A 24,400-nucleotide genomic window follows, 5' to 3' on the forward strand; every position below is an offset into this window, starting at 1 on the left:
GTAGCAGTGTTGCCAGCAAGACCAGGGCAGTGATCATCCCCCTGTTCTGGGCCACTCCTCCAATCCTGTGTTCGGTGCTGGGCCCCTTCCTGCAAGAAAGACATTGAGGTGCTGGAACTCATCCAGAGAAGGGCAGCGGAGCAGGGGAAGGGTCTGGAGCACAAGTGCTGTGAGGAGCAGCTGAGGGAGCTGGGGGTGTTTAGCCTGGAGAAAAGGAAGCTGGGGGGGGGGGCACCTCATCACTGTCTAAAATGCCTTGAAAGGAGGGTGCAGCCAGGTGGGGATTTGCCTCTTCTCCCAGGTAACAAGTGACAGGACAAGAGGAAATTACCTCAGATTGTCCTAGGGTAGGTTTGATTTGGATATTAGGGAAAAATTCTTCACTGAAAAGGTTATCAAGGACTGGAATAGGCTGCCCAGATAAGTAGTGGAGTCACTATCCTTGGAAGTGTTCAGAAACAATGTGAGCTTGGTGCTTAGGGACATTGGTTAGTGGTGAACATGGCCACGCTAGGTTAATGGTTGGACCTGATGTTTTCAATCTAAACGATTCTATGACAAGGTATATCACCTTTTGCTTCCTTGTTAACATTTTCTGACACACTTTTTTTTAGGGTGGTAGAATTTTATTGAACTTCAGTATTTGAACAATCCTTCTTGACCCATTCACCTCCTGTTGCTAGGAGGTTTATTACTTAATGCTTTTTTTACTCTGCCTGAGGAATTTAATCTTTATAACCTATGGCTGCTGTTAAATGGCACAGTGAGGAGGTGAGTAGGCTGCGTGTTTCATTAGCTTTGTTTTCTGTTTCCTCACCCTTTAGAATTAAGGCAATTCTAGCTTATTATGAACAGGTTATAGTTAAGTTTAGAAGCTTCTACAAACTAGAAGAACTTCTGGTTTGATTTTACTTTTGTTTGAGTACCGTATCCCCACCAGGATATCGGGTCATTTCTGTTGAACAGCTGTATGGAAAACTTGGAATACATACTCCTGTCCTAAATAGGTCAATAGCTGAAGAGACAAAAGATATTTGTTTGTTCAATTAATGTTTCCCAGACTGATGGATTTCTCTTTTTTTCTTTTCTCTTTAATGCAGGGATCACTGTACGGCGTATGCTTGGGTACCAGCGGGACAGCAGTTTATTAGAAAGTCGTGTAATTGCTTCCAAAATAAAGTTCTGATTAGAAGCTGGCATATAGCTCCTGGGCAAAAATCCCTTGCTGGCTCTGTGCATTTAATATGGCACTTTGTGGTAACAGGATATGCTTCTGGGCCACAAAAGAAAGCTAGGAGGATGAGGTTTTCATCAGTCACTGTACTAAAATGGGAAAGAAATACACATTTGATGAATCTACAAAGTCAAGGATTCAAAAACAAACTTTATTATATGAAACTTGAAAAATACCATGTATTCCTATTAAGAGAAGGGGATAAATTCTCGTGGGAAAAAAAAAGGTGGGAGGAAGCTTGAGTAGACTTCAAATTGAGTGAAACCTTGGGGGAAAAAAGTATGCACAAGCTATGTAGAATTGGGTAGTCTATTAACTCCATGGTTAAGTACCTAAGTAGAAGCTACCCTAAAGTGAAAAAACACCCAAACCTTCTCATCCTGTTAACGGTGTTTGCATTCCTTGGCTGTTTGGGCTATCCTTATTTCTTTATTAACATACACATAAAGGGAATCTAACCTTTGAGCATATTCACTGTGGTTCTGTCTGGGAATAAGGTAAGAGAGATGATAAAGCTGTCCCTACCGGGAAAAAAAAGTCCGTATTTCAAAACGGAGTTTGGAATGAGTGGGTCCAAATGCTAAATGAAAACAATGGCAGTGAGCAGTTAGTCCTTAGTAGTGTGGGGACATCTCTATTTCTGCTGGAGACCACTCATTTTGTGACAATGTGTGGAGGAGTGGTGGTCTCTTACCACTGTGCTGCCTTTGTTCGGTGCAGCTGTGTGTGGCACAGCTCTCCAGTGTTGCCTCCTTTAACAAATACAGGAGTTCTAATTTAACTCTGGGTCAGACCAAGTGAATGAACAGAAGCAATTGTGAAGGAAGGTGCCAGCCTTAATGCCATTGAAACCACTCTCAGTAAGGCACATTATATCAGTCTCAAATAGAAATTGTCTTTTATCTTATTTTATTTAGTTGCTGACTAAGGAGCAGGCAGATGTTCACATACCTCCAGCAGCCAAACCAGAAGCAAGCCTTATTCCGAGCGACAGGGAGACCTTTGACTGCTAATTAAGCTTATGTGGTATGGACCACAGAGCAAAGCTCTTACCTGATCCCATGGTAGCAAAGAGAAGTTGATGCTGAGCACTGCTATGAGACCAAAGAGGGAAGGCTTTTAACATTGCTTATATTGGCTTCGGGTGTGACGATTCTATCAGTGCCAATAGCAACCTCCTGCTGGTATTGGGCATGTGAAAAAGACTGGAACTGCAGAAAGACTGTGGCAGCTTGTCGAAATTTAATTTCTGTGGTGATGCAGGTCTAATACAAAGGTGTATTAGCTTCAATTTTATTAGTAAAAATATTTAGCTAGAAATGCTTCTCTGAGTCATTTGTCATTTTACACTTGAGAATTATCACCTTCATCATCACCTCTCCCCATGACTTATTTCTAGTGCTGCAGCAGCTGGTGCTTGTTGCTGTTTCATGGTGATATCCACGTTGGGGTGGCATCAGGGCATGCCAGGCTTTGGAGCTGCTGGAAAATACAGGGGCAGAAGAGATATGGAGGTAAGATCCTGGTTTTAGGTAGATGGATGGTGATACCAGTCCACCAGTGACAGAAATAGTAACATAAAAAAATCTAACACTGCTGCAGAGTGCTGGATGTATCCTTTAAAGTTTGCCCTGGGAAGTGGAGGGAGGGGCAAAATTCCAAAGCCTCTTTGCCAAGCTAGATAATTGTCAAATAAAATAGAAATGATTCAAGCAAATACAGTCTTCTTTACTTCTTTTCTAAGCAGTATATAAAATGTCCTGATCTAGAAAATATTCTCATAAATACTGTTAACTTTCCACAACAAGTTGGTGCTTCTTACCTGTCTGCAGTAATAATCCCTATATAAAGCCCCAAAATGCAAATTTAATTGCACTAAGTCCTGTTGAGCTGTACTATTAGAAGAAGCAGGGTTTTTTACTTGCTGGAACCTTACCGATTTCATTGGACAGGTAAAAAGTGCAATAAAAGGCAACAGCTGCAAAGTGATGCTACTTCTGCTACGTGGTGTCCAAATTCTTGTCGTGCACTATGGCATTAGGAGGTGAACACATTTCTGGTTTTAAATATCCTTACTTTTCTCTTCCTGCATTTGATAAAATGCTCATGTTTTGTGCTCTGCATGGCATAAACTGAAGTGTGAATGTGGAAAAGTCCTTTGCTTTCCTGTGGTTTTCTTTTTTTAGTTTAAATAACTTTTTAATAATGATGCCTTGTCAAATTGGCCAGCCTCACTGTGAGGGCAGACAGTGGGGGATGATGGATTCAGTCCACAAGTAATTCTTCCTCTGTTTTTTGTATGAGGAGTGGAAAAAAAATACTAAATTCTTTCTTTTTCTTGCTAGTGGCTGGAGTGGTTGGTGGGAGCAGAAGTAATAAATCAATTAGGAAACAGCATCCCTTTCAGTTTAAAGCTGTGCACATCAGCTTTGTATCCAGGCTTTTATATATTGTACAGCAATCTGTTGTGTCTGCAGCAAGTGGAAGCTCCAAAAATCAATGCACTAAGACTCGAGGGAGAAGAGCCTGGCATTTGTATTAATCAAGGCTGGCTGAGTAGTTGCACAACACTAACAAGCTCCCTAAAGCTCTGCTCCGACTGGGCTGTGTTGAAACTGGGGGACGTTTTTTGAGTGACAGCCTCCTCCTGCACTCGTGGATTTATAGGGAAATGTCTCCCAGCACTTGGAGATACTGTTACCCGCTCACCTCCCTTCAGCTGCATCCCCCAGCCCCGTTATCAGGACAGCGGTGTGTTTTGGAGCCAGACGGGCGATACAGGAGGTGCCTGTGCTGGCTGTGATAAGGTGGTGCCAGCACTGATTCCTGCTGTCACAGCGGCGTGTGCTCAGAGCGAGCACTCACAGCAGGAGCCGAGCTGTGTCTCCTGATGTGCTCAGTGCCGGTGCAGCCACTGCAGATTCACAGCCCAGCCCCTGAGGAGTGTGCTAACTTCATATCCCTTCATTCAAAGCTATTTTTACAGTACTTTGCCTCATTCTGTGACTGGCTGGTTTGTTGCCTTTTTTTTTTTATCCCCTTGGGTCATCTTGATCTAATTATTCTCCAGGAAATGAAAGCCAATAAAAGAAAGCCTTTTGCTATGAGTACACATGTATTTTAAAATGTCGATATTAAATATGTTCCCTAAGCAGAAATAAAAAACAGTCCAGCTTATGCAACCAATATCACAACTGGAGTGACTGTTTTCACCCTTAAATGTACTGATGGTGTTTAAATTATACTTGCCACAGGTACACTAGTGTAAAAGGTACCTAATAACCAGGGTGGGAAGAAAAGGAAAGGCTACTGAGATAAGTCATATATTCTGGTAACTATCCTCTCCTGGGAAATTGTGTCAGTATGGATTCAGTATGCAATCTCAAATGTAGCAGTTCTCCATTCAAACTCCACAGTGGAGTTTCAGTAGTGCTACTCTTCTCACTAAATTCACATGGGGGCAGCACGGCATTGCTTTAGCAGTGGGAAATACAGTTTTGCCTGAGAAGTGACTCTGCTGGGATAAGTGGACAAGATCCAGGGATTTCAACTCTAAAGTGGTATGTTTCTAAGTTAAAAAACCTACAAGCAATAAAGCAAACTGGTTTTAAACTAACTAACCCCCTGCATGATCAGAATTAATTCCTTTATTTTGTGTTACCAGGAAGAGGAATCTCTGCTGTTGAAGTGTGCAAAAAGCAATAAAATCCCTCTCTTGTGGTAAGCATGGCCTGACTTTTACATGCCAAGTCATCTAAACAATAGTACCACGATGATGAGTACTAGCTGAAGACTTAATGTTTAATTTACAATTCTAATTTGCAGTGTTGTGGACACAACAGTAGAGCCAAAGTAATTCCAGAATCCAGATTTTCAAGGTTCCTGATAAGGTTGCAAAATTGTTTGACAGTAATGATGTAACAGTAAGTATGTGAGCTAAATAAAATGGGAAAGTACATACGTATGCCTGTTTGGCATCCAAGGCTGGGCAATGGAAAGCAGATAATCTCACTTGTGCCCAAGTGACAAGGCTACCAAGAATGAAACTGGAAATTCCAAAGGGGAAAAGAAGACAGTATCCATCTGCCATCTAAACTTTGTTACCAAAGGATCAAAAAGAAAGGAGAATACGAGTTGCTGCCAATTTTTCTATCTTAACATCAAGGGAATGTGACAAGCTACAACAGCATGGGTTGAAAATACAATAGAGAAAGCAAAACATCCCTGAGAGCGAGACCCCCTTACATAGCCACAGAAGCTCACGGCAGCTTGGAGAGTTGTGTCACAGGGTTTCCTTTTCCTGGTCCTAGGAGAGACTCCATCGAAAACAGAGAGAGATAGAGAGTAAGGTGAGAGATCTGTTTTCATGTGTAGGATAGACACCCAAAGGGAAGAATACTGACTGTTGTTTCTTACTTATTGTTATGGTTTCCACTAATTTGTCCTTTCTCTTCTTTCCTTCCTGTCCAATGTGTGCTGGCACAGCCAGACCCAACAAATGTTTGTGGCACTTCGCTGTGAATGGCTCAACAGCTTAAACTCAAGGTGGAGTGTGCTCATTTTTCCCTTTCTTCAACTGAAATCTGTTCGGAAGGAGAGATGCGCTTTTGTATTTTCTCTTTTATGCCTTTCTTATTTCTGTTGTCTTTTTTGTTAAGTAGGAGCTGTTGTATTTGTGAAGAATTTTAGCACATGAGGCATGGCAGCCCTAGGAAAGCAAAGCACTATGCTCTGAAAGCACAGAAATACTTTTGAAAAATTTCCAACTGGAGAGAGACTGTAATAGAAAAACAGCAAAAATGTCCTTGTTGCAAAAAGGAGAATGCCTATGAATGCAGTGACTGAATGAATTTACAAGGTAAGAAGCTACCTGTCTCAGAGAGCCACTTAAACACATGGTGGACATTATCCCACAGCAGCTCTGCATTCAAGGATCACCATCCAGGTTGGGCAGTGGCACAGGCAGCTGTGCCGCAGCTCAGTGCCCAGGCATACAGGGGTGTGGATATTGCTCTCACATAGCCAGTGCCACAGCTGAGTGTTGGGTCCTATAGATGGGACCCAATGTGCTGTAGATGGACTCAGCCCCTATACTGCTGTGCAGGCAGGTTGCAGCTCAGAGTGTTAAAAATTATGTGGAAAATGCACTTTACCTGTTTCAGACAACTAGAAAAAGTTATTTTAACTCTTATTTCCCCTGTTCTATGAGAGGCAATTTTTCAGGACTGCGGAACAGCAGATGAGTTCTTCAAATTCCCAAAATAAAACATTGTCTTAGCTTTCCTGCGATCATGCATTTGGCTGAAAAATTGCAACGAACATTTCTGCTGACCCTAATGCCGCAGAAAACTATACCTGGTAGTAGTAGTACAACTTTAGAGACTCGTAGAAAAAAAAAATAAAGATTAAACAAATAATAGATTTGTAGACTATGCGATCATTACTGAATACGTGTAGGCTTCAAAAATCTTTTCCCACTCCAGCATCTATATGTTATTTCAATTTTATCTAAAAGCCGCACTATGCTGAGTTTGATGGGATGGGATGTGTTTGGTGTCCTACAAAATCTGGGATGGGTTTATTTCATATTGAAATAGATTGAACTAATATAATGAGATTGCTTGACATGGGAAAGCAAGTGAAAAAGTCACAGAGAAGAAAAGACTGTTGCTGTATTTATGTGTTTCCACATACTTTGGTTCTGGATTTTTGTGTGCTTTTAAATTTAAATCATAGAGATATTACCTGATCAGCTTGTAAAGTCAGTGAAAAAACACACCCCGAACTCCACTAATTAGTCTATTGCTAAATAGGATCTAAAGCATTTTGCGAAGTGCCAAATGTTTTAAGTTTCACAAAAGCATAATGAGGTACACTATTATCTCTGCTGTTATCCAGGCAAGTTGAGACAAATCCTGAGCTTGAATATATAAAGTACCTGTTACAGATAATCTCTGCAGGGGATCTGGTGCTGGTATTTTGTTATGATCAAGACTCCAAACTTGGAGTACCGATTAGATTAGATAGTCTGCTTTTAACCTCTCTTCTCATAGTCTGGTTTTGCTATTGAAAGAGAACCACCTTACTGAATATCAGTGAACCATCAACTCAGAGGACGGGGCTGGGAAAGTATTTTGCTTGCCACGTATAAAAGAACCAAGAAGCTGCTTTTCTTATTATGAAAATGTGCGTCTAACCCAGATTTAAGGAAAATGATCTTGTAGGAAGACCTCTGTGAATGTAGGCATTTAACAGCTGCTGTGCTGTCACTTGTGGCTGCCAGACATCCAAAGACAGGTCACTGGCACGAGCTCATGGTTCTAATTCCTTCCCCAGGCAATCCCCTTCCCTCCCCGCGCCCCATCGCTGATGGGGCTGTCTTGACCTATGGTTGCTGTGGGGGACATGGGCTGAGTGTACAAAATCTGTCACTGGCCAGGGCTGTCTGTGGTGGGCTCCTCTCCTGACAGCTGCGGGGAGCTGCTACTCAAGTTTTGAGATGGAGTGTCTCAAACCTCAGCGGCTGAAATCACTGCAAGTTTCTTCTCGTCCACCCAGCTGGACTGATTGGGTGGTGTAAAACCTGTCTCGCTGTAGCCCCATTTCCATCTTGATAAGTGCAAACTTTTCTAAAGGTTAGCTGCTCCGGGTTACTCTCTGAGGTAGGAAAGGCAAGAGGTGTGTAGGAAGCGCCTGTGCAGCCTGCCCTTGCATCAGCACGGCTCCGGCCACGGGCTGAGCTGCAGAAGGGCCAGGGCTGGGAAAGAACTGACTGGGAGCAGCAGCGGAGCTGAGGGGGCGGAATGCGTTTACCCAGTCCCTCATTTGACCAGAATCTGGTGCTCCCGACCAGCAGTTCACTGAAAGCCCGTAGCTGTCAAAGACCGGCTGAAATGAGAACAGAAGAGGGGATGAAGACGGAGGGAGAAGGACAATAACTAAATTTAAGAAAAAAAGCTTGAAGGAATGAGAGAAATACACTACATTTTGCAGTCACCTTCCTCCCAGTAAAATGCCTTTACCGCGGAGTTTAAAACCAGCACCACTTATCAGACCTCCCGTTTGTGTCTTTTTATTAAAAGAAGTATTTTTTTTACTTGACGCAATGCATTGTAAATCAGAGATGTGGTTGGTGTCACGACAGCGGTCTCTCGGGGAACGATAAACCGCAGACTTTCGCGACACTTCAGCAGCGGAAGGCGCATCCTTGTGCGGTGTCCCTGACCCTTCAGAGGCCGTGAGGGGAACGCGGCCGGGCGGGCTCGGGGGCGCTGTCCCAGGCTCTCGCGCCCCCCGCCGCGCGCAGGGACCGCCCAGCCGGGCGGGGCGGGGCGGGCGCGTGCGCACTGGGCCGGCCCCGCCGCCTATAAGAGCGGGCGCGGCGCCCCCCTGGCAGAGCGGCAGAGCGGCGGAGCGGGTGCGGCGCCGGACGGGGCGCACGGGAGCGGAGCAGCGCGGGCTCAACGCGCCCGTCCCGCTCCGTCCGCGGGAGGATCGCGGGCTCCCGCCGTCCCTCGCCCATGGGCGCGGAGGAGGGCGCGGGTCGGGCGGGAGCGGCGAGGCGGCGGCGAGCGAGAGCGGAGTAGCGGCGCCCGCCGGTGCGCCCCGGGCGGCGGCTCCGCACCCCGCGGGCCGGCCCCGGGCATGCGGCGGCGGCGGGACCCGCGGCCAGAGTCCCCGCAGCGCGGCGGCTGCCTGCCCCGGGGGGCCGGGCGGCGCTGCCCCGGCGCGGGGGGGCCCTGACGGAGCGGCCGCCCCCCCGGCGGCGCCATGCGGGGCTGGCTGCTGCTGGCGGCGCTGGGCTGGCTGCTGCCGGCGGGGGCCGCGGCCAGCGGCGAGTACTGCCACGGCTGGCTGGACGGGCAGGGCGGCTGGCGGGACGGCTTCCAGTGCCCCGAGCGCTTCGACGGCGGCGACGCCACCATCTGCTGCGGCAGCTGCGCCCTCCGGTACTGCTGCTCCAGCGCCGAGGCGCGCCTCGACCAGGGCGCCTGCGACAACGACCGGCGGCAGGGCGGCGGCGAGCCGGGCCGCCCCGGCAAGGACGGCCCCGACGGCGCTGCAGGTGAGGAGCCCCGGCGCGGCGAGGATGGCCCCGGGGATGTCTCTGGCTCGGCGGCTCCACGGGAGCCGTCGCGGGTTTGCGGCGATCTTCTCGCTCGCTCCTCGCCCCGTTGCCGCAGGTTTCCCCCCTCCGTCGAGTCGCGGGGCAGGACGGATGGAGTCGACGCTGGCCGGGCCCGGCAGTCGCTCTCACACGGGGAGAAGTGAAGCGCCCAAGCTGAAGGCTTGCCTTTCCTGCCCTTGCTGCTGGAAGTCCCGGCCGCGTCTCTGTCACAGCAGGTGACACCACTGAGTCCCGGGCCAGCCGTCTCGGGCTGGCGCGGCTCTGCCGCCGCTTTGAACGGGCTCCTCAGCCACGGCTGAGCTCCCCATTGAAAAGGCAAGGAAAAATGAGACAACCCGTATGAGCAGATCAGAAAAAGTAACAGGATATTTCAAAAGGACTCTGGCTGGTCCCCACTGTAATTGTGTATGTTCTTTCAGCTCTGATATCCCCACTTAGGAGTGGTTTTACAAGATTGAATTTCAAGAATAAACTCAAGTCTTTCTACTGCTGTTTAAAAAAGCCCCGGTGGCTCCCCAGCACCCTTGCTGCCATCCACACAGGCCGAGTGTGGGAGAAGTAGCCTGAAGTGATGTTATAATTAGGACAGATTTTACTCCTGGAAAACTTGCACATTACAGTGTGGAGCAAGTGTGTGCACCTGCTCAGGAGCTGCAGTAGCGCCGAGCTCAGGAGTGGAGACAATGTTTTACAGGCTTTTGTTTAAAAGTACTAAAGTGATGGAAGAAAAGTGGCCTTTTGGCTATAACTCGATTCATGTAATCAGCTGTGCCAGGAAGCATTCTGACTTGAGCAGACAGATAACCCCCCCTTTGCAGTTCTGAGAACAATGCATTTTTTAAACAAATTTTTTTTTTCATTTGGAATTTATTGCTTTGCATGTTTAGGAGCCATTGCCCTGCGCTGGCACTGATTAACTTGCAGGTCATTAGCAGTGGCTGCCTTAGCAGGGTCAGACAGGGTCAAGCAGGGATTCGTAGCCCTGCCTGAGTCTTGGAGCTGCCAGGTTTTGGTGGAAATGATGAACTCCAGGCATGTTGCTGGGAGCATTCACAAGCACTGAAGGGAGACACCTTCCCTTTGTTATTTGTGGATACATCCATGCAGATTTCTTACTGAGGCAGAGAAAAAAGCTTTTTCCCTGGGACTGCAGAATGGATTGGCTCAGTTGGATAGAGCGTGGCGCTTGTAACACCACTGTGAGTTTGGTCCCTGTATGGGCTATGATTCTTGTGCGTCCTTTCCAACTCAAGTGTATTCTGTGAAATCTGTACGTGTAGCCCAGTGTCTTCCAAGGATTGTGATGGCACCAATGAGCATCATCTATACTTTCTGCTCCCACGCCTTGCCCACCCTCAGTCCTCCTGCCCTGACGTCCCTTCATCATGAGGCCTCACAAGGAGGAATGCTGCCCCTTCGGAGCATGGTGCTGTCTCCGCACTGCCTGCTTTGTGGTTTCTCCCTAAACCCAGGGCAGAAATGCAGAACAGGTGGACGTTCATCCCCAGGACTGTAGGGTGTCACAGCCCCTGTGACTACTGTCTGGCCACTGCCTGGCTATCACCCTGCCTCATCAGGCTGACAACAGCCAGAGTGGGCTGGTAATGGTGAGGGATGTCCTGTGGCACCAGGGTTTGGCTAGCCGGTGGTCCTGAGCCCTCAGCAGGGATCCTGCCCCAAAGTATCTCCCTAAGGCACTCATCAAGCCCAGCTGTATCTTGCCTGATTGTTCTAGTAGGGCATATTGAAGACAGGAGTTCATGAAAAGTGGAGCAGTGGTTACTGTGAACTAGACCACCATTAACAGGAGGAAAATTTAGGCCATTGGGTTAAGCAGCCGTTTTCATCATTCTGGTATAAAATGCTCTGCTTGTATTGACCTGGGAGGAGGTGGGCTCTGCTTGGGGTGAGGGGGGTACTTCTGCTGGAGCTGCCGAGGTTTGTCCTTGACCCCCAGTGACAATGTTTTCCTTGCTGTTGCAGTGCCCATCTACGTGCCATTCCTTATTGTGGGATCTGTATTTGTCGCCTTCATCATCTTGGGGTCACTGGTGGCAGCTTGCTGCTGCAGATGCCTGCGGCCCAAGCAGGAACCCCAGCAGAGTCGAGCCCCTGCGGGCACCCGCCTGATGGAGACGATCCCCATGATCCCAAGTGCCAGCACCTCCCGGGGCTCCTCCTCCCGCCAGTCGAGCACAGCTGCCAGCTCCAGCTCCAGCGCCAACTCAGGGGCCAGAGCTCCACCAACGAGGTCCCAGACCAACTGCTGCTTGCCAGAAGGGACCATGAATAATGTCTACGTCAACATGCCCACGAACTTCTCGGTGCTGAACTGCCAGCAGGCCACGCAGATCGTGCCGCACCAGGGCCAGTACTTGCACCCGCAGTACGTGGGCTACGCCATGCAGCACGACTCGATGCCGCTGACCCCGGTGCCCCCCTTCCTGGACAGCCTGCAGAGTGGCTACAGGCAGATCCAGTCCCCCTACCCACACAGCAACAGCGAGCAGAAGATGTACCCAGCTGTGACTGTGTAGTGCTGCCGCCTTCCCATCCCCACCCGGCCGATTTTAATATCCGAACTGAACGGAGGAGAAATAATTCCTTGGAACAAAGCTCCCAGAACACCGCTTGTAAATAATTTTGAAAGGCTCATGCATGTCAGACAGTGTTTATAAACCATTTATTTTCATCGGGGTCTGTTGCCAGGAACTGTAAGGATGATATCTCGGAATTACCGTTGCCAGATACGCTCTCATTCCAGCGCATGATTTACAGCAGCGAAGGATTACGCTGGAAATGCATATGTATTTCAGATCACTGTACTCATGAGATAAATGTCGGAGCCGTTAAGTGCCCTTCAGGTATGACATGGTCACAAATATCTGCCTAATTAATTCTAGAAAGAGTTTTGTTACACTGTACAAGACCGCAGTACTTCAGAAACCTCTCCCAAGTCCATAATGACATTTCCCATTGCTTTACAGACAATCACAACTGAGAGCTGAACAGTGCAATCCCTGTGTGCCAGGAGCTGGTACCAGCCCCCATGGCTTCTTAGACACACCAGCTTTGGGGTGGAATGCCACCAGAGGCTTGGTCTTGCAAAGACCAATTTTCTTTGTATTATGTAGAAATTAGAAGAGTGCATTATTCTGCTCTTCATTCCAGTGCACTTGAAACCGTTCTTGATTTGGTTTTGTGTCAAGATCAGGACCCAGCAGTGGTTTTTATCTTTGTGAATGTTTTACTAAAACCAGGGCACGAGGTGCTTGCTCTTTGTGATGCTCAGCAAAGCTTTTGGTACAGCTGGCAGTGTCTGAACTGAACCTGCCTTGGCAGAGAAAGGTCAGACTGTGATTCCAAACACGCCTGATTTAACCTCACTTCCTATGAAACATGAAAGCCGTGTGAATATGCCCAAGAAGGTGTCAGCCCCAAAGCCTCCTTGCATTGGAGCCTGCCTGTAAGAACATGGACTTTATCTTGTCCCCTGTAAGCCCGTTTTGAGTCCCCTGCCCTACCCTGTGGAAGTGCAAGAGTGTTACACAGAACCCAGCTGGGATGTGAATGGGTTGGTGGAGGCTTTGAAATCCATCCTCTTTTATTCTTTACCCTTGTGGCAGGGGACTAGGGAGGCACAGTTCTATTTAAAAATAAGAAAAAAGCCCAGAAAAAGGACAGAGAGGTGCTTGTGGTGTCACAGGGGTCGTGGGAGGTGGTGAAATGCAGACAGGAAGGATGTTTTACATTGGAGCTGTTAGCTCCGTCCTGCTTTGCTTCATCTGGGAAAACACCTCTCCAGGTTGAAGAGGCAACAAACAATCCGATCATTCTAATTATGTCAGCCCAAATGCAGCAAACTAAGGCAGGTTTTGTCTCTTAAAAAATGTAGCCTCCGGATTTCCATCCATTTGCTCCTCAGCAAAAACAGTGCAACAGAAGACTTGAGGCCCTGTGCAAAACCCAAGCAATTACTGTAACCAGACCAGTGATGACAAAAGATTTCTTCTTATTGTCTGATACTGTATCAATATGTAGCAATAACTGTGATGCTGTGTTTCCTATGTTTGTTTTTAAATGACACAGAAGGTGCAGACGCATTGCCAAACCCAATGGTTTACTCATAAACACGCCACACACAGGCAGTCTGCAGCAGGCAGCCACGGTTTGGCCACTGACACGGGGAAATGAATAGGTAATTTATCCCAGATCTGTTGTTCCTGGCTGCGATCGCCCAGTCAGTGCGCAGGAGCTGGACAGAGAGATTGGTTTGTGAGAGCTGGCTTCCCCTCCTGCCAGGCTGGCTGGGTGTCCTTGGGAGGCTGCTGGCGGTGTGGGGTGCTGCACAACTCGGTGCTCGGGGATCTTCAGGGCACTGGGTGCTCCAGAGCTGAGTGCTACCAGGCTGCTGAAGGGCGCCCTGCACTCTCTGGTCTCTGGGGGTGTAGATTTCTACCTGCTGCATAGCAGCGGGGTCACACTGAGCTGGCATCAGGCGCTGCTGCCTCTGCTCCCCCAGGAGCTGGAGGTGCTTGGCCCCGGGTGAGCCCTGGCCGAGGCTGCATGGCCAGACAAGCAGCTCCTCCTGTGGTCCTCACCCTACCCAGCTGTGAACCACCAAGTCAGCTCCCTCCCACTGCCTGCCTTGCACAGACCCTGGCAAGGACACCGCCTCTGACCTATGAAATTCAGGTGAATCTTTGTATATTGTTTACTTGTTTAAAAACAAAACAAAACAAAAAAAAAAAAACCAAAAAAAGAATAAGTTAAATTTAAGTCTGTAGAAATTAATTTACAACTGAAGGCAGAGAAACTCGAGTTCTAATAAAAGGAATTTTGTGATATGTGGTGTTTTTTTTAATGTCATGTACAATAATGTAAAACTAATGTTACCATTTGATATAGCTTTTAAATCTCTGAAAGAGCACTTGCTTTAAAGTGTTTCCTAAAACTGAAGAAAAAAGTCCCCTTTGTTTCTTAATAAATACTTTATGGTGTGACTTTGGTTTTGTTTGCTTTGTCATAGGGGTTTTATTTTTTCAGTTAATGCTTTGCTTTCCTATGTCTACAAAAGAACATCTGACCAGCCCACCTCTCCAGACTGGCAAAACCAAAAGCTTGAACTTTACATGGCTGAACTGGAGTGTGCTCCAGTGGGGTGTGTTCTGAGGGGATGTGTTTGGAGAGATGGGGTGCAAGGAGATGGCATCTGAGCATCAGCTGGGATGAGGATCCCTTACCTCTCAGGTGCCTGGGGAGCAGTTGTGGGAGCAGGATGGGCCAGAGCCTGTGGGCTCATCAAGCTTCCTCTTTTCAAAGAATGCCAAATAGTCTGCATCAAATCGCTTTTTCTGAGGAGTTTGGTTTCAGTTGGGTTCACAGCTGAGCATTTTGAGTGCATAACTCTCAGTAAGTGGCTGTGCTGTTCCTCCTGTCCTCTGCATGGAGACCCTTCTTGCTAGAAGATCCATCCTTTTAAGTGAGACCTAAAGCAAAGCCCCATTGTGCCAGGAGGCATAGTTCAGTCTGGGACAAGGCCGCTCTACTTTCCTGAAGCTTGCTCCCTCCTGCTGCTGCTGATGCTGGCACTGCACCATGTGGGCAGGTGAGTGGCTGGAAGAGCCAAAAGAGCACAGAGAGGAAATTGGGTGATTGTTGGATCTGCATGTTTATGACTCGAAAACGCAGGAAAGAACAGTCTGGGAAAGCCATCGCCTTGGTCAGGCTCTACATAGCACATTCCAAAATGCCACAGTTTCCTGGTGTTTGGGGGAGGTGAGGTAGCATGGCTGGAAGCAGAAAGCAGGCAGGGAAGGAGAGGGTCAGCCATGGCTCAGAGCAGATGTGCTGAGGTGATGAGTACTGTGCAGCAGGGGAGGCCAACAATTTGTGTTAAAGCTTTTTCTTGTATTTTTATCCATGGAGTTTCATTGCCCTTGGCAGTTGTTTCCTTTTCGTGTCGTGCCGGAGTTGTGCACAGCAAGCAGTGGTGGTGAGAGTGGGGAAGAGCCAGCAAACCCCACAGAGGCTGGGCTGGTGCTGGTTTTCCCTGAGCACACACCACCAGGCTGGTGGTGTCCTCACAAGGGGGCCCCTGGGCACAGCAGTGCCCCGAGGTGGCTGTAGGCAATCCTATGCCCAAACCACTAAGCCATGCAGAGAACAGCAGGAAAGTGTGGCCAGCGACAGGATCCCCTCCCAGCAAACACTCTGGAGTGGAGAAACACTCTGGAATGTCTCACCTCTGAGCTGGGCACATCAGGGGACAGAGTCCCTTATACCAGGGGTTTGTGTGCCCCTGTACAGCTGCCACCAGCTGTGCCACGGTCATTAGGGGACAGTGGAGGGTGGTGCAGTTCGGGGCAGTGCTCACATGTGGCCCACGATGCCCAAGGGGAGTGAGCCAGGGAGCAGGTCTCAGCTCAGCACATTAACCTCAGCAGCCTCCTTGCAAAATATCAAAATAGCTCATTTGCTGCTCACTTTTGGTCTTGCTGGAGTTCTTCTCCCTCCAGATTTTCTGCTTTTCTACTCTTTTCTTCCCACTGAAGTTATTACTAAATATTATTCCCCATATGTATTCCCTTCTATTTTTCCAAGCTGAATCTCATTTTATTGTTTCCTCCTTGTATTTCCTGCTTCTCAGTAGGTCCCCTTGTAATATTTCTCTGTCTTCACTGGGGTTTGCAATATTTTCCTGCCCAGGATCACTTGCAAATGGACTGAACAAATCACATAAGCCTGTGCCATCCTTTCTCCCCTTGCCCATCTACACTGAGTGGAGCCAGTTCCATGAGACCCTGGACACCTTGGAGGTATACAGTGTCCCCTGGCCAATAAGAAAACATTTAATCCTAGAGCTGGTTTTTCTGTGCTGCCTGAATGGCCAGATAACACTGGTCACTGATGCTGTAAGAGCCTCCTTTGCCTCAGCAATGGGGATATGCCCATCATGCTGGGCCACGTGCCACAAAATACCGGTGTGGGCTCCAGTGGGAAAGCCTCAGGTGAGCCAGCACTGTGGCGTGGCTGCTCTGCACCAAACACTGTGTAGTGCTGGCCTATCTGCAGCAAGCCTTGGGGGCAAGGTTGGCACAGGTGATGTCTTGTCTCAGCACCCCGGGGTGTGCCAGTACCCCCATCTCCTGGGGACACCCAATCCTGGATACAGCTTCCCCCTGCCATCCCTAGGAGGCTACTACAGCCCTGGCACAGGGATGGATTTTCTCCCCCTGCTGCAGAGATCCCCCTTCCTGTGCCAACATTTACTGGCTTTGTGATTTGCCCATAGAAATGCTGTCCTAATTGCTTGGCTTAATTTGTCCTTCATACCTGCAAAATCTCAGCACACTGACCTGAGCCCAGGCCTTTTCCACCTGCCTCGTGACCCTGCACCTCTCACCTTCTCCACGCTGGCTTGTTTACATTGTCCCTGGCTCTCTGTAATTTCCATCTCTGCTGGTCCCTGCTGAGGCAGACCACTTGTGGGGGCAGCTGTGCTGGATGGGAACATCTGGGGCATCTGGTTCATGAGCAGAGGCACAGTTTCATTTGGAAAACACCTTCCCACTTAAAATCAAAGGTGACATCTTCCAAATACCAAGAGCAAGGCAGCAAACGTTCCACCAGGCATGGCTGAAAAGTTGCTAGGTGTGCAAAGGCCGGAGTATCCTCTTAGTCCCTGATTTTCATTAGAAGAGAGGAGACAAACCTCTCTGGAGTGTAACATGAGTCACAGCTCTCAGATTGCAACTGCCTCCAGCATTGTATTGGCCGCTGCCTTAGTCAAGAGAAAGTTAGTTAACTTTATTTTTAATATTAATCAATTTTGGTGGCTATTTCTGATAACTCAAAGCTGTCACTGGGCTGGGCAAGGCCCAGTGGGTACATCCAGCTCCCCAAGGACACAAGTAGGTTTCTATTTGCATTGTCCATAACACATCAGGAAATATGAAAGAAAACTCACCTGAAACCTTGCAATCTTCTCTGCCATCACAGGCTGTTGCAGAGACACTGTTTAGGCTTATAATAGTAAAAAGACATTTCAAAATTCAAGAAAGAATAGCAATAATATCTTTCTCCTAAATGTGATAATCCTTTACTTTCAAGTAAATAGTCTCTTATTGGCTGTTAGAAAACTTCCAGCAAAATCAAGGCAGTAATGCATCAAGCTGAAAAATGTTTAATAATTCATAAGTTGCTTTCCATCAAACCTTCCTCATGTTTAATGCTGAGCCAGCTTAGGGCATGGCCCACCCTGATTTGCTTCTCTAGGTTAATTTGAAAACAATAAAGTAGTAAGGCACTACTTTGGATCCCATCAGTGCTATCAAACCAGGGCAAGTGAGCATCATGTCAGAAAACAGTAAATGCAGCAGTAAAATAAAAATGCCTCTCTCTCTCCCTTCCAAGACACTGAGCAGCTTCACAGGATCATAAAAAAATGGGCTGAATTGAAGGGACCTCAAAGAGAGTCTAGTTCTAATCCCCTGCTGGAGGGACACCTCCCACTAGACCAGGTTGCTCAGTGTCCCATCCAGCCTGGCCTTGAACACTTCCAGGGATGGGGTAGTTACATTTCCTTTCATCAGATTTAGGAAGAGCTTTGAAAGCTGGTGGGAGAAACCTGGCAGAGTGTTTGATGCTGCTGGGTGCAGAGCCCAGCTGGGCCACAAACTTCCCAGAGCTCGCTGGTGCTGCAGAGGCTGGCTCTGGGGCAGGTCTGACGTGTTGCAGGACAAGATGAGCATGTCAGTGTGTTGTGCAGTCTCTGCTATGATTCACTACCCAAATGGTAAATATTGGCTTATGCAGCTGCTAATTCCCTCAATATTTGCTTTTGAGAGACAGAATCCTATTGACTTCTCAGAATCAGACAGTCTATGCATGATTGCAAATATCTCCTTATGGGGGAAAAATGATTCTCAATTGACATTGCTGCAAACCAAAAGCAACTGCTGTAGATCTACTGTGCAGTCAGAATCAGGCTCTCAGTTTAAAGGCTGAAGTGCCACCTTCACTGTGAATGGGCAAATACGTACAGTCAGTCCACAGGATTTAGTTAGCAGGTGAGAGCGGTGAGCAGCTCAAGCTGTGATACCTGGCACATCCAAATGAGCTCACACTGTGGGTTTTTATGGACTAAAGCATGTCTTAGGGAGCTTACAGGCCGTTCCTTCCATACAGTGGAGAAAGGAGTGAGATGGACCAACACAGTTACAAAACCAGCGCAATAGACAAACTCAGCCCACAGTCTCTTTCTTCCAGTCCTTTTCTCCTGAGGCGCTGGTGAGTGCTCCTGCTGCCTGTACTGGATAGCAGCAAATACCAGCAGCTCCGCAGGACCAACCAAAGCAGTCTTGGTTTACTCTGACAGCAGTGCTGGACATTTTTGATGAGGCTGTAGGTCAGTGCCAGTGCCATCAGACAAGGTGGCTGTGAGAGCTGAGGCTCCCAGACTCAACACTGCAGGATTTTAGTGCCAACCTGCCCTGAAAGGTTGCAGCTTCTTCACTTGAGGGCTGCTCTGTGTGACCCAGGAAGCTCAGTGCCCCCACCACTCTGACATGACACCCTCACAGGGGCAGCACCAAATGCCAAGGGAAATAACAGAGGGGAACCATGACCGCCTCTCGACCCATTGTCCTTAGAGAGTCGTGGCAAGAAAAGTGCAACCGGAGCTCCCTCCCATCAAGCCTCCTCGTGGTGAACATCCTGGCTGGGCACAGCCACTGCAGCAAGGTCTCACCAGCATTGTTCACCATTCCCTTGCCTGGGACACAGCCCACTCCCCATGTGCCCTCGAGCTCCTTGCTCGGTGTAGACAGCCAAAAACCAGCAGTGTTCTTTCAGGGATTTTTAAAGCCTCGTTTCTCTGCAGTGCAATATTTCTGCTGAGGAGGAAACTCACTGCTCCTTCCAGATTTCTGAGGACTTGCTGCACCCCAAATGCTGAGGGCACTCCAAGAGGCTCAGGGGTGGGAGGTCAGGTGACCGGGTACTGCCACAGCAGCACTCACTAAAAGGGATTATGTTTCTGATATCTTCCTGCTTAACATTCCTCAGCTGGATCTTTCTCAGTTACACTTTTATTTTTTAATGCTCCCATTTCAGACTTGAGCATTAATCTACAAGTTTAGGGACTTTGATTCTTCTTTGTTCTGGTATGAGGCACCAAAGACTGCCATGAACAGACTCAGCAGCTGCTCCAGCAAACATTTGGCTCTGGCTCTCTCACAGTCTTGCCTGTCAGACTGTTAGAGGGAAAGTCTCTGAGGTGATTAGTCAACTAATATATCTAATAAGGGGTTTAAGCAGCAATCCATTATGTTTAACAATTCTGAGACTCATTTCCCTTTTAGTGTGCTATACAAGAGACGACAGTGCAGGGAGCAGTTGGCTGAGCATCCAGTTCTCCCACCACCAACTGAATAAGGCTTTTTTAAGTTTATCATCAATTTTGCTTTGGCATAATTGATTGCCCAGATGTGTGAGAAGCTTCTACAAACAGCACAGTTCCTTCTGCTACATGCTTGCAGGCTGGGCTGCAGCTATGAAGGCCCAGGGAAGGAGCAGGCATTTACTGCAGCAAAACAGGGATACACAAGTTCATCGCTCTCTTTTTATCACTCTCTTTCCCTGCAAAGGAAAAGCAGATACTGGTCTGGCTTTTGGGATAAAAATGTTTTGAAATGTGCTCATGCAATGACTTGTTAAGGGAAGAGGGGAGATTTGGCTTACACCTTCTTTCTATTCCGTAATTTAAAAAAAAATACAGAAATAATTTGTTGTAAAAAAATCTCTCTGTGCTTTTAAAACTGGTTCTGTTGGCAATGTATTAGAAAAAATCTGATTCCTCAAGTTATAGCACCCTAAGGGGGAAAATTTTTAGCCAAACTATATATTAATATGCATTTTGTTTCTGATAAAATCTGTTTAATTCCAGCATCTATTAATATTTGGACAAAGGAATCTCTTTGTAATGCTCATACCCTTTCATTTTCTATAGGGATCTGACAGTGCATGTTCCCCACGGTCACCAAAAAACAAGTAAGGCCAAACTTTTCTGCAAGTTTAACTTCAGCCATAACTTGAGTCCCATTCCTGAGTCGGTGCCAAGAGTCCCCTGGCACATATGGATGCAGCACTACTGGGACTCTAGAGCCTTCCTGCTGCCACTCTTACCTGAGGCCAGGGAGCTCCAGAGTCACTTCTCCAGGTCTGGCAATATGAGCTCGGCACCATCAGCCGAGCACCATCAGCAGAGAGCTGTGATATTCCTGAGCAGGCAGAAGCAGGAGAGAGCCCGACCCTGTGCTCTGCAGGAAAGCATCTGCCAGGGTCTTGCCTCACCTCACGTCTCGCTGCACATGCTCCCCCCTCAGATTGAAGAGCCTGAAGGCCCAGTGTCAAAAAAAGCCTCTTACAAATTTAGCTGCAAGTAAGGAGGCAAGGGAGGGGTTTTAGGGCTTAATTTTCCCCTGCTGTGTCTATGTGACTTAATTGGGACAAAAGACTTCCAAGCTTTATTTTGGTGAAGCCTTCGTGAAATCAAGTGTATCATTTGTAGAAGAATCTCTCTCCATCTAGCTTATATAAAAAGATAGTTTTCCCCCTGAAGACACTACTCAAATACCAGTACGTGCTGTCAGCTCATCAGTACCATTCTTATTTTGCCATACTAGCCTTGCATTTGTGGTCTGATTTGAGACCTATTAAAGGAACTCAAGCCTTGCTCTAACGAGCAGGCCCTTAAAACACACCCAAAAGGCCATGAGAAAATAAAAATAATCCATTCAACAGCTTTGCAGGCTAAATCTCAAATGTATTTAACACTGAACTCTTGCTGCAAAGCTTGTGGGGGGATAAAACAAACAAGCCTCGGTCTGCTGGATTGCTTTAATAAAAGGTTTATTGGAAATATTTTTGTGCAGACATACAACAGTCAACAATGCTGTTCAAAGCTACAAATTGTCTAAGTTTTCTGAACCTTCTAAAAATACAAGTAAATGACCTTCATTTGTATTCAGTCTGGGAGGGAAACAAACTCCACTGTAATGCAACGCTGTATTTAAACTACCAGAGGACATTAATAGGACCTGAAAATGGTAACACTTCTAGAGGAAAAAAACCCACACACCACTGCTGCTCTGCTGGGAGCCAATTAAACATCCCCCCACAGCATCACTCCTCTCTGCATATCCAGATTAAAACGTCTCCATCTGAAACAATATTTAAGCAATTTGAGTACAGATATGACAGACAAGCGGGCGCAGGACTTGGCTCGCTGATGAAAAAGATGCTGTTAAAGATCCTGTCACTCAAGACACTGAATATTTGACCTCCCAGCACAATGGGCTGCATTTTGGGGGCAGGAGGAGGGACAGGGGGAGGTTTTCAAGTCAGACAACTCTTCCAGCACACACATGTACACAGTCCCAGAGGGTTTGGCTGCCTCACTGCTTTATAAGTAGAGCCCTTAAAAAAAAAAAAAAAAAAAAAAAAATTGGGCAACAACTTTGAGCAACTTTCCAGTCTATGAACTCTTGACAGTAAGAACAGAAAGTACCCTCATTCCCCTTCTGAATCAACATATCAACCAGAAGGGCAGAGGAGAGCATATACACTGTCTGGTGAACTCCATGTTTTCTAAGAAATCCTGCAGATGTTTTGAAATTGATTAATTTATGCCAAGACAACATCTGGAACATCTTCGCAGGAAAACCACCCAGTAAGGTAGTTGGAATTTAAAACAATCATGTCTTTCTGTTAATGTTGGCTTTTTCCCTTGGCTTCATTGCTCCATAATTACTAGGGTGCAGACCTTCCAGCTATGCATAGTGACAGTTTGGCAATATATTAACACTTTTCTTCATCGTTAGACTTCTGAGTGATTGCCCAGAGCTGGGATTGCCCACACAGAATTTGTCATTTACCAACTCCTGTTCCTCTAGTAGCTACAAAGATGCTGAAGAAGAACAGACCTCTTGTGGCAGACTTCAGGAGAATTTATCTCACCTTCTTCATAAAGGAAGGCTTTGGATAAACACCAGCACTCAGCCACTTTACCTTCTGTCCGCGCCACAAATGAGCGGGCCATGGATCCAAATGAAACAACCCCTGGCCTTCATACACTATCACAAAGGTCCCCAGGCTAACAAGCCCCTTGCACTGGCCTGAGGGACAGGAACCTGCCCAGGGGCAACACCTAAACAGAAGTCCCACAAACTCTCCATGATGGGCTGTCAGTCAGGACTGAAATAATTCCAGTGCTCCCTTCTGGTGAGTCCATGAGGCAAAGAGGAACTACTAAACAATTTAGGAATCTTTATAAGCCAGGAAACAACCTGCTAGAGGCAAAGTATGCTAAGCAGGGGACACTTCTGGCAGGGACTCATTCTAAGCCCAGAACTCAGCTTGGTACCAGAGAAACTCAGCTTCAGGAGGTAATAGTGCTTCACAAATTCTCATCTCAGCTCTGCTCCCTTGCCAGAGCCACAGGAAGGAAACAAAGAAATCAGCTTTATCACAGCTCCTCATGGATGCCCGGGGAATCCCTCCCCTCATTAACCTCTAACAGCAGCAGTGGTCTTAGCCAATCTATTTTGCTTCCCAGTCCCTTCACCTCTCCAGACAGCCCATCCAAAAGCACATTCCTGGCCAGACAAATTCAGTCAGGCTGTCTAGGTTTCCTGCAGGTCATTGAGAACTGATCACCTTTGGGATTCACTTGTGTGGCCAAGCAGTGCAGGGCACTTTCTGGTTTTCATTTGCCAACAAAAGCTCAAAGCCTCCATTAATCTTACTGCTACATATGGAAAAGGTAGCCATATGGATTTATTTTGTTGTCACCTATTGTACTGACCTATCCTGTGGCCTTCTCCAGACACACAGCTCTGGTCACAGATGCTGAAAGGTAGTGAAGCCTCTCTTGGGTGTCTACAGGACACTGGGAAGAGGTGAGTACAAGAATCATTCCTGACAGGACAGAAGGGGTACAGCTTTCTGGAGGCTGAGGAACATGCATGGTCAGTGCCACATTTTAGAAGGAGACTGCTACCCAGATACACCAGGTATACCATAGACACAGCCAAATTCTCCTCTCCAACCCCTCAGGTATTTCATACCACACCACTTCTTGTTGGACTCAACAGGACACAAAGAGCTCTCCTGCAACCTGATTGAAGTTTAAGGCATTGATACTGCATGATGATTCAAAACTAACCTCAGCACTTAACACTTATGAGAAATCTGACAAACCCAAGGTGCTTCTCAGGGCCAAGCACTCACTCAGTGCCTGCTCTGCCTCAAACCTGACGTGTGAGAAGTACGCTCCTCAGAGCATTTAAAGATTAAATTAAGTCATTATTTATAAATTCAAGGGAGAATATAAATGGAGTATCACTAGTCTTCACTGGTGACTGGAGGTAACGTGAAAACAGAAGATTTAGTGAGTTAGCCCAAAAAGGCAAACTCAGCCTGCAGGACAGGGACAGTGTAAGGACTGTGCACCTCTTGGGCTCTTGGGTTGTCCACAGAGGGACAAGTTGCACCCTGTGTGGCCACTGACCATGTCCCTACATTTCACATATTCACATAAACAAAGCTTTCTCTGCTTTACTTATGACTTTATTACTATGACTGCCTCCCAGCGAACACACTCCAGTACATGCTGTAAAAAATAATGTAATCTTGGTAACAGAAGACTTCCCTGCAGCGTCTGCTGCTGGATGAGGCTGCTGGATGAGGCAGGGGAAGAGAGTGCACAGTTTTGGCATGCACTAAGGGGTGTGTAGTCTAGTGAACTGCAGATTAGTGAGGCTTGACTGTTATCTTAATTTACAGCCCATATAGTTCATGTTAACTCTACACACATTTTTAGATACATTAGCAGCTTAGTTTGACCCAGATACTTTTATTGGTTATTCGCCATTTCTCCTTGACAAGTTATTACTGACTTCCCATTCTAGCTCCCTACAGCAAGACCTGAAGCCCTGTCAAGGAAAAGAAAATGTCAACAGACTTCTCAGCAGTGC

The 24,400-nt window shown here is 47.3% G+C and overlaps 1 protein-coding gene across 1 annotated transcript; it reads left to right on the forward strand.

Moving 5' to 3' along the window:
• The first annotated feature begins 9,004 nt into the window (after nucleotides 1-9,004).
• Nucleotides 9,005-14,365, forward strand: SHISA2 (shisa family member 2). Its single transcript, XM_066313084.1, has 2 exons — nucleotides 9,005-9,299; nucleotides 11,346-14,365. The coding sequence occupies exons 1-2, from the start codon at nucleotides 9,005-9,007 to the stop codon at nucleotides 11,897-11,899; spliced, it is 849 nt and encodes a 282-aa protein (XP_066169181.1). The 3' UTR covers nucleotides 11,900-14,365.
• The last annotated feature ends 10,035 nt before the right edge of the window (nucleotides 14,366-24,400 follow it).

This window comes from Sylvia atricapilla, chromosome 2, assembly GCF_009819655.1.
Source record: "Sylvia atricapilla isolate bSylAtr1 chromosome 2, bSylAtr1.pri, whole genome shotgun sequence".
In the NCBI taxonomy this organism is placed as follows: domain Eukaryota; kingdom Metazoa; phylum Chordata; class Aves; order Passeriformes; family Sylviidae; genus Sylvia; species Sylvia atricapilla.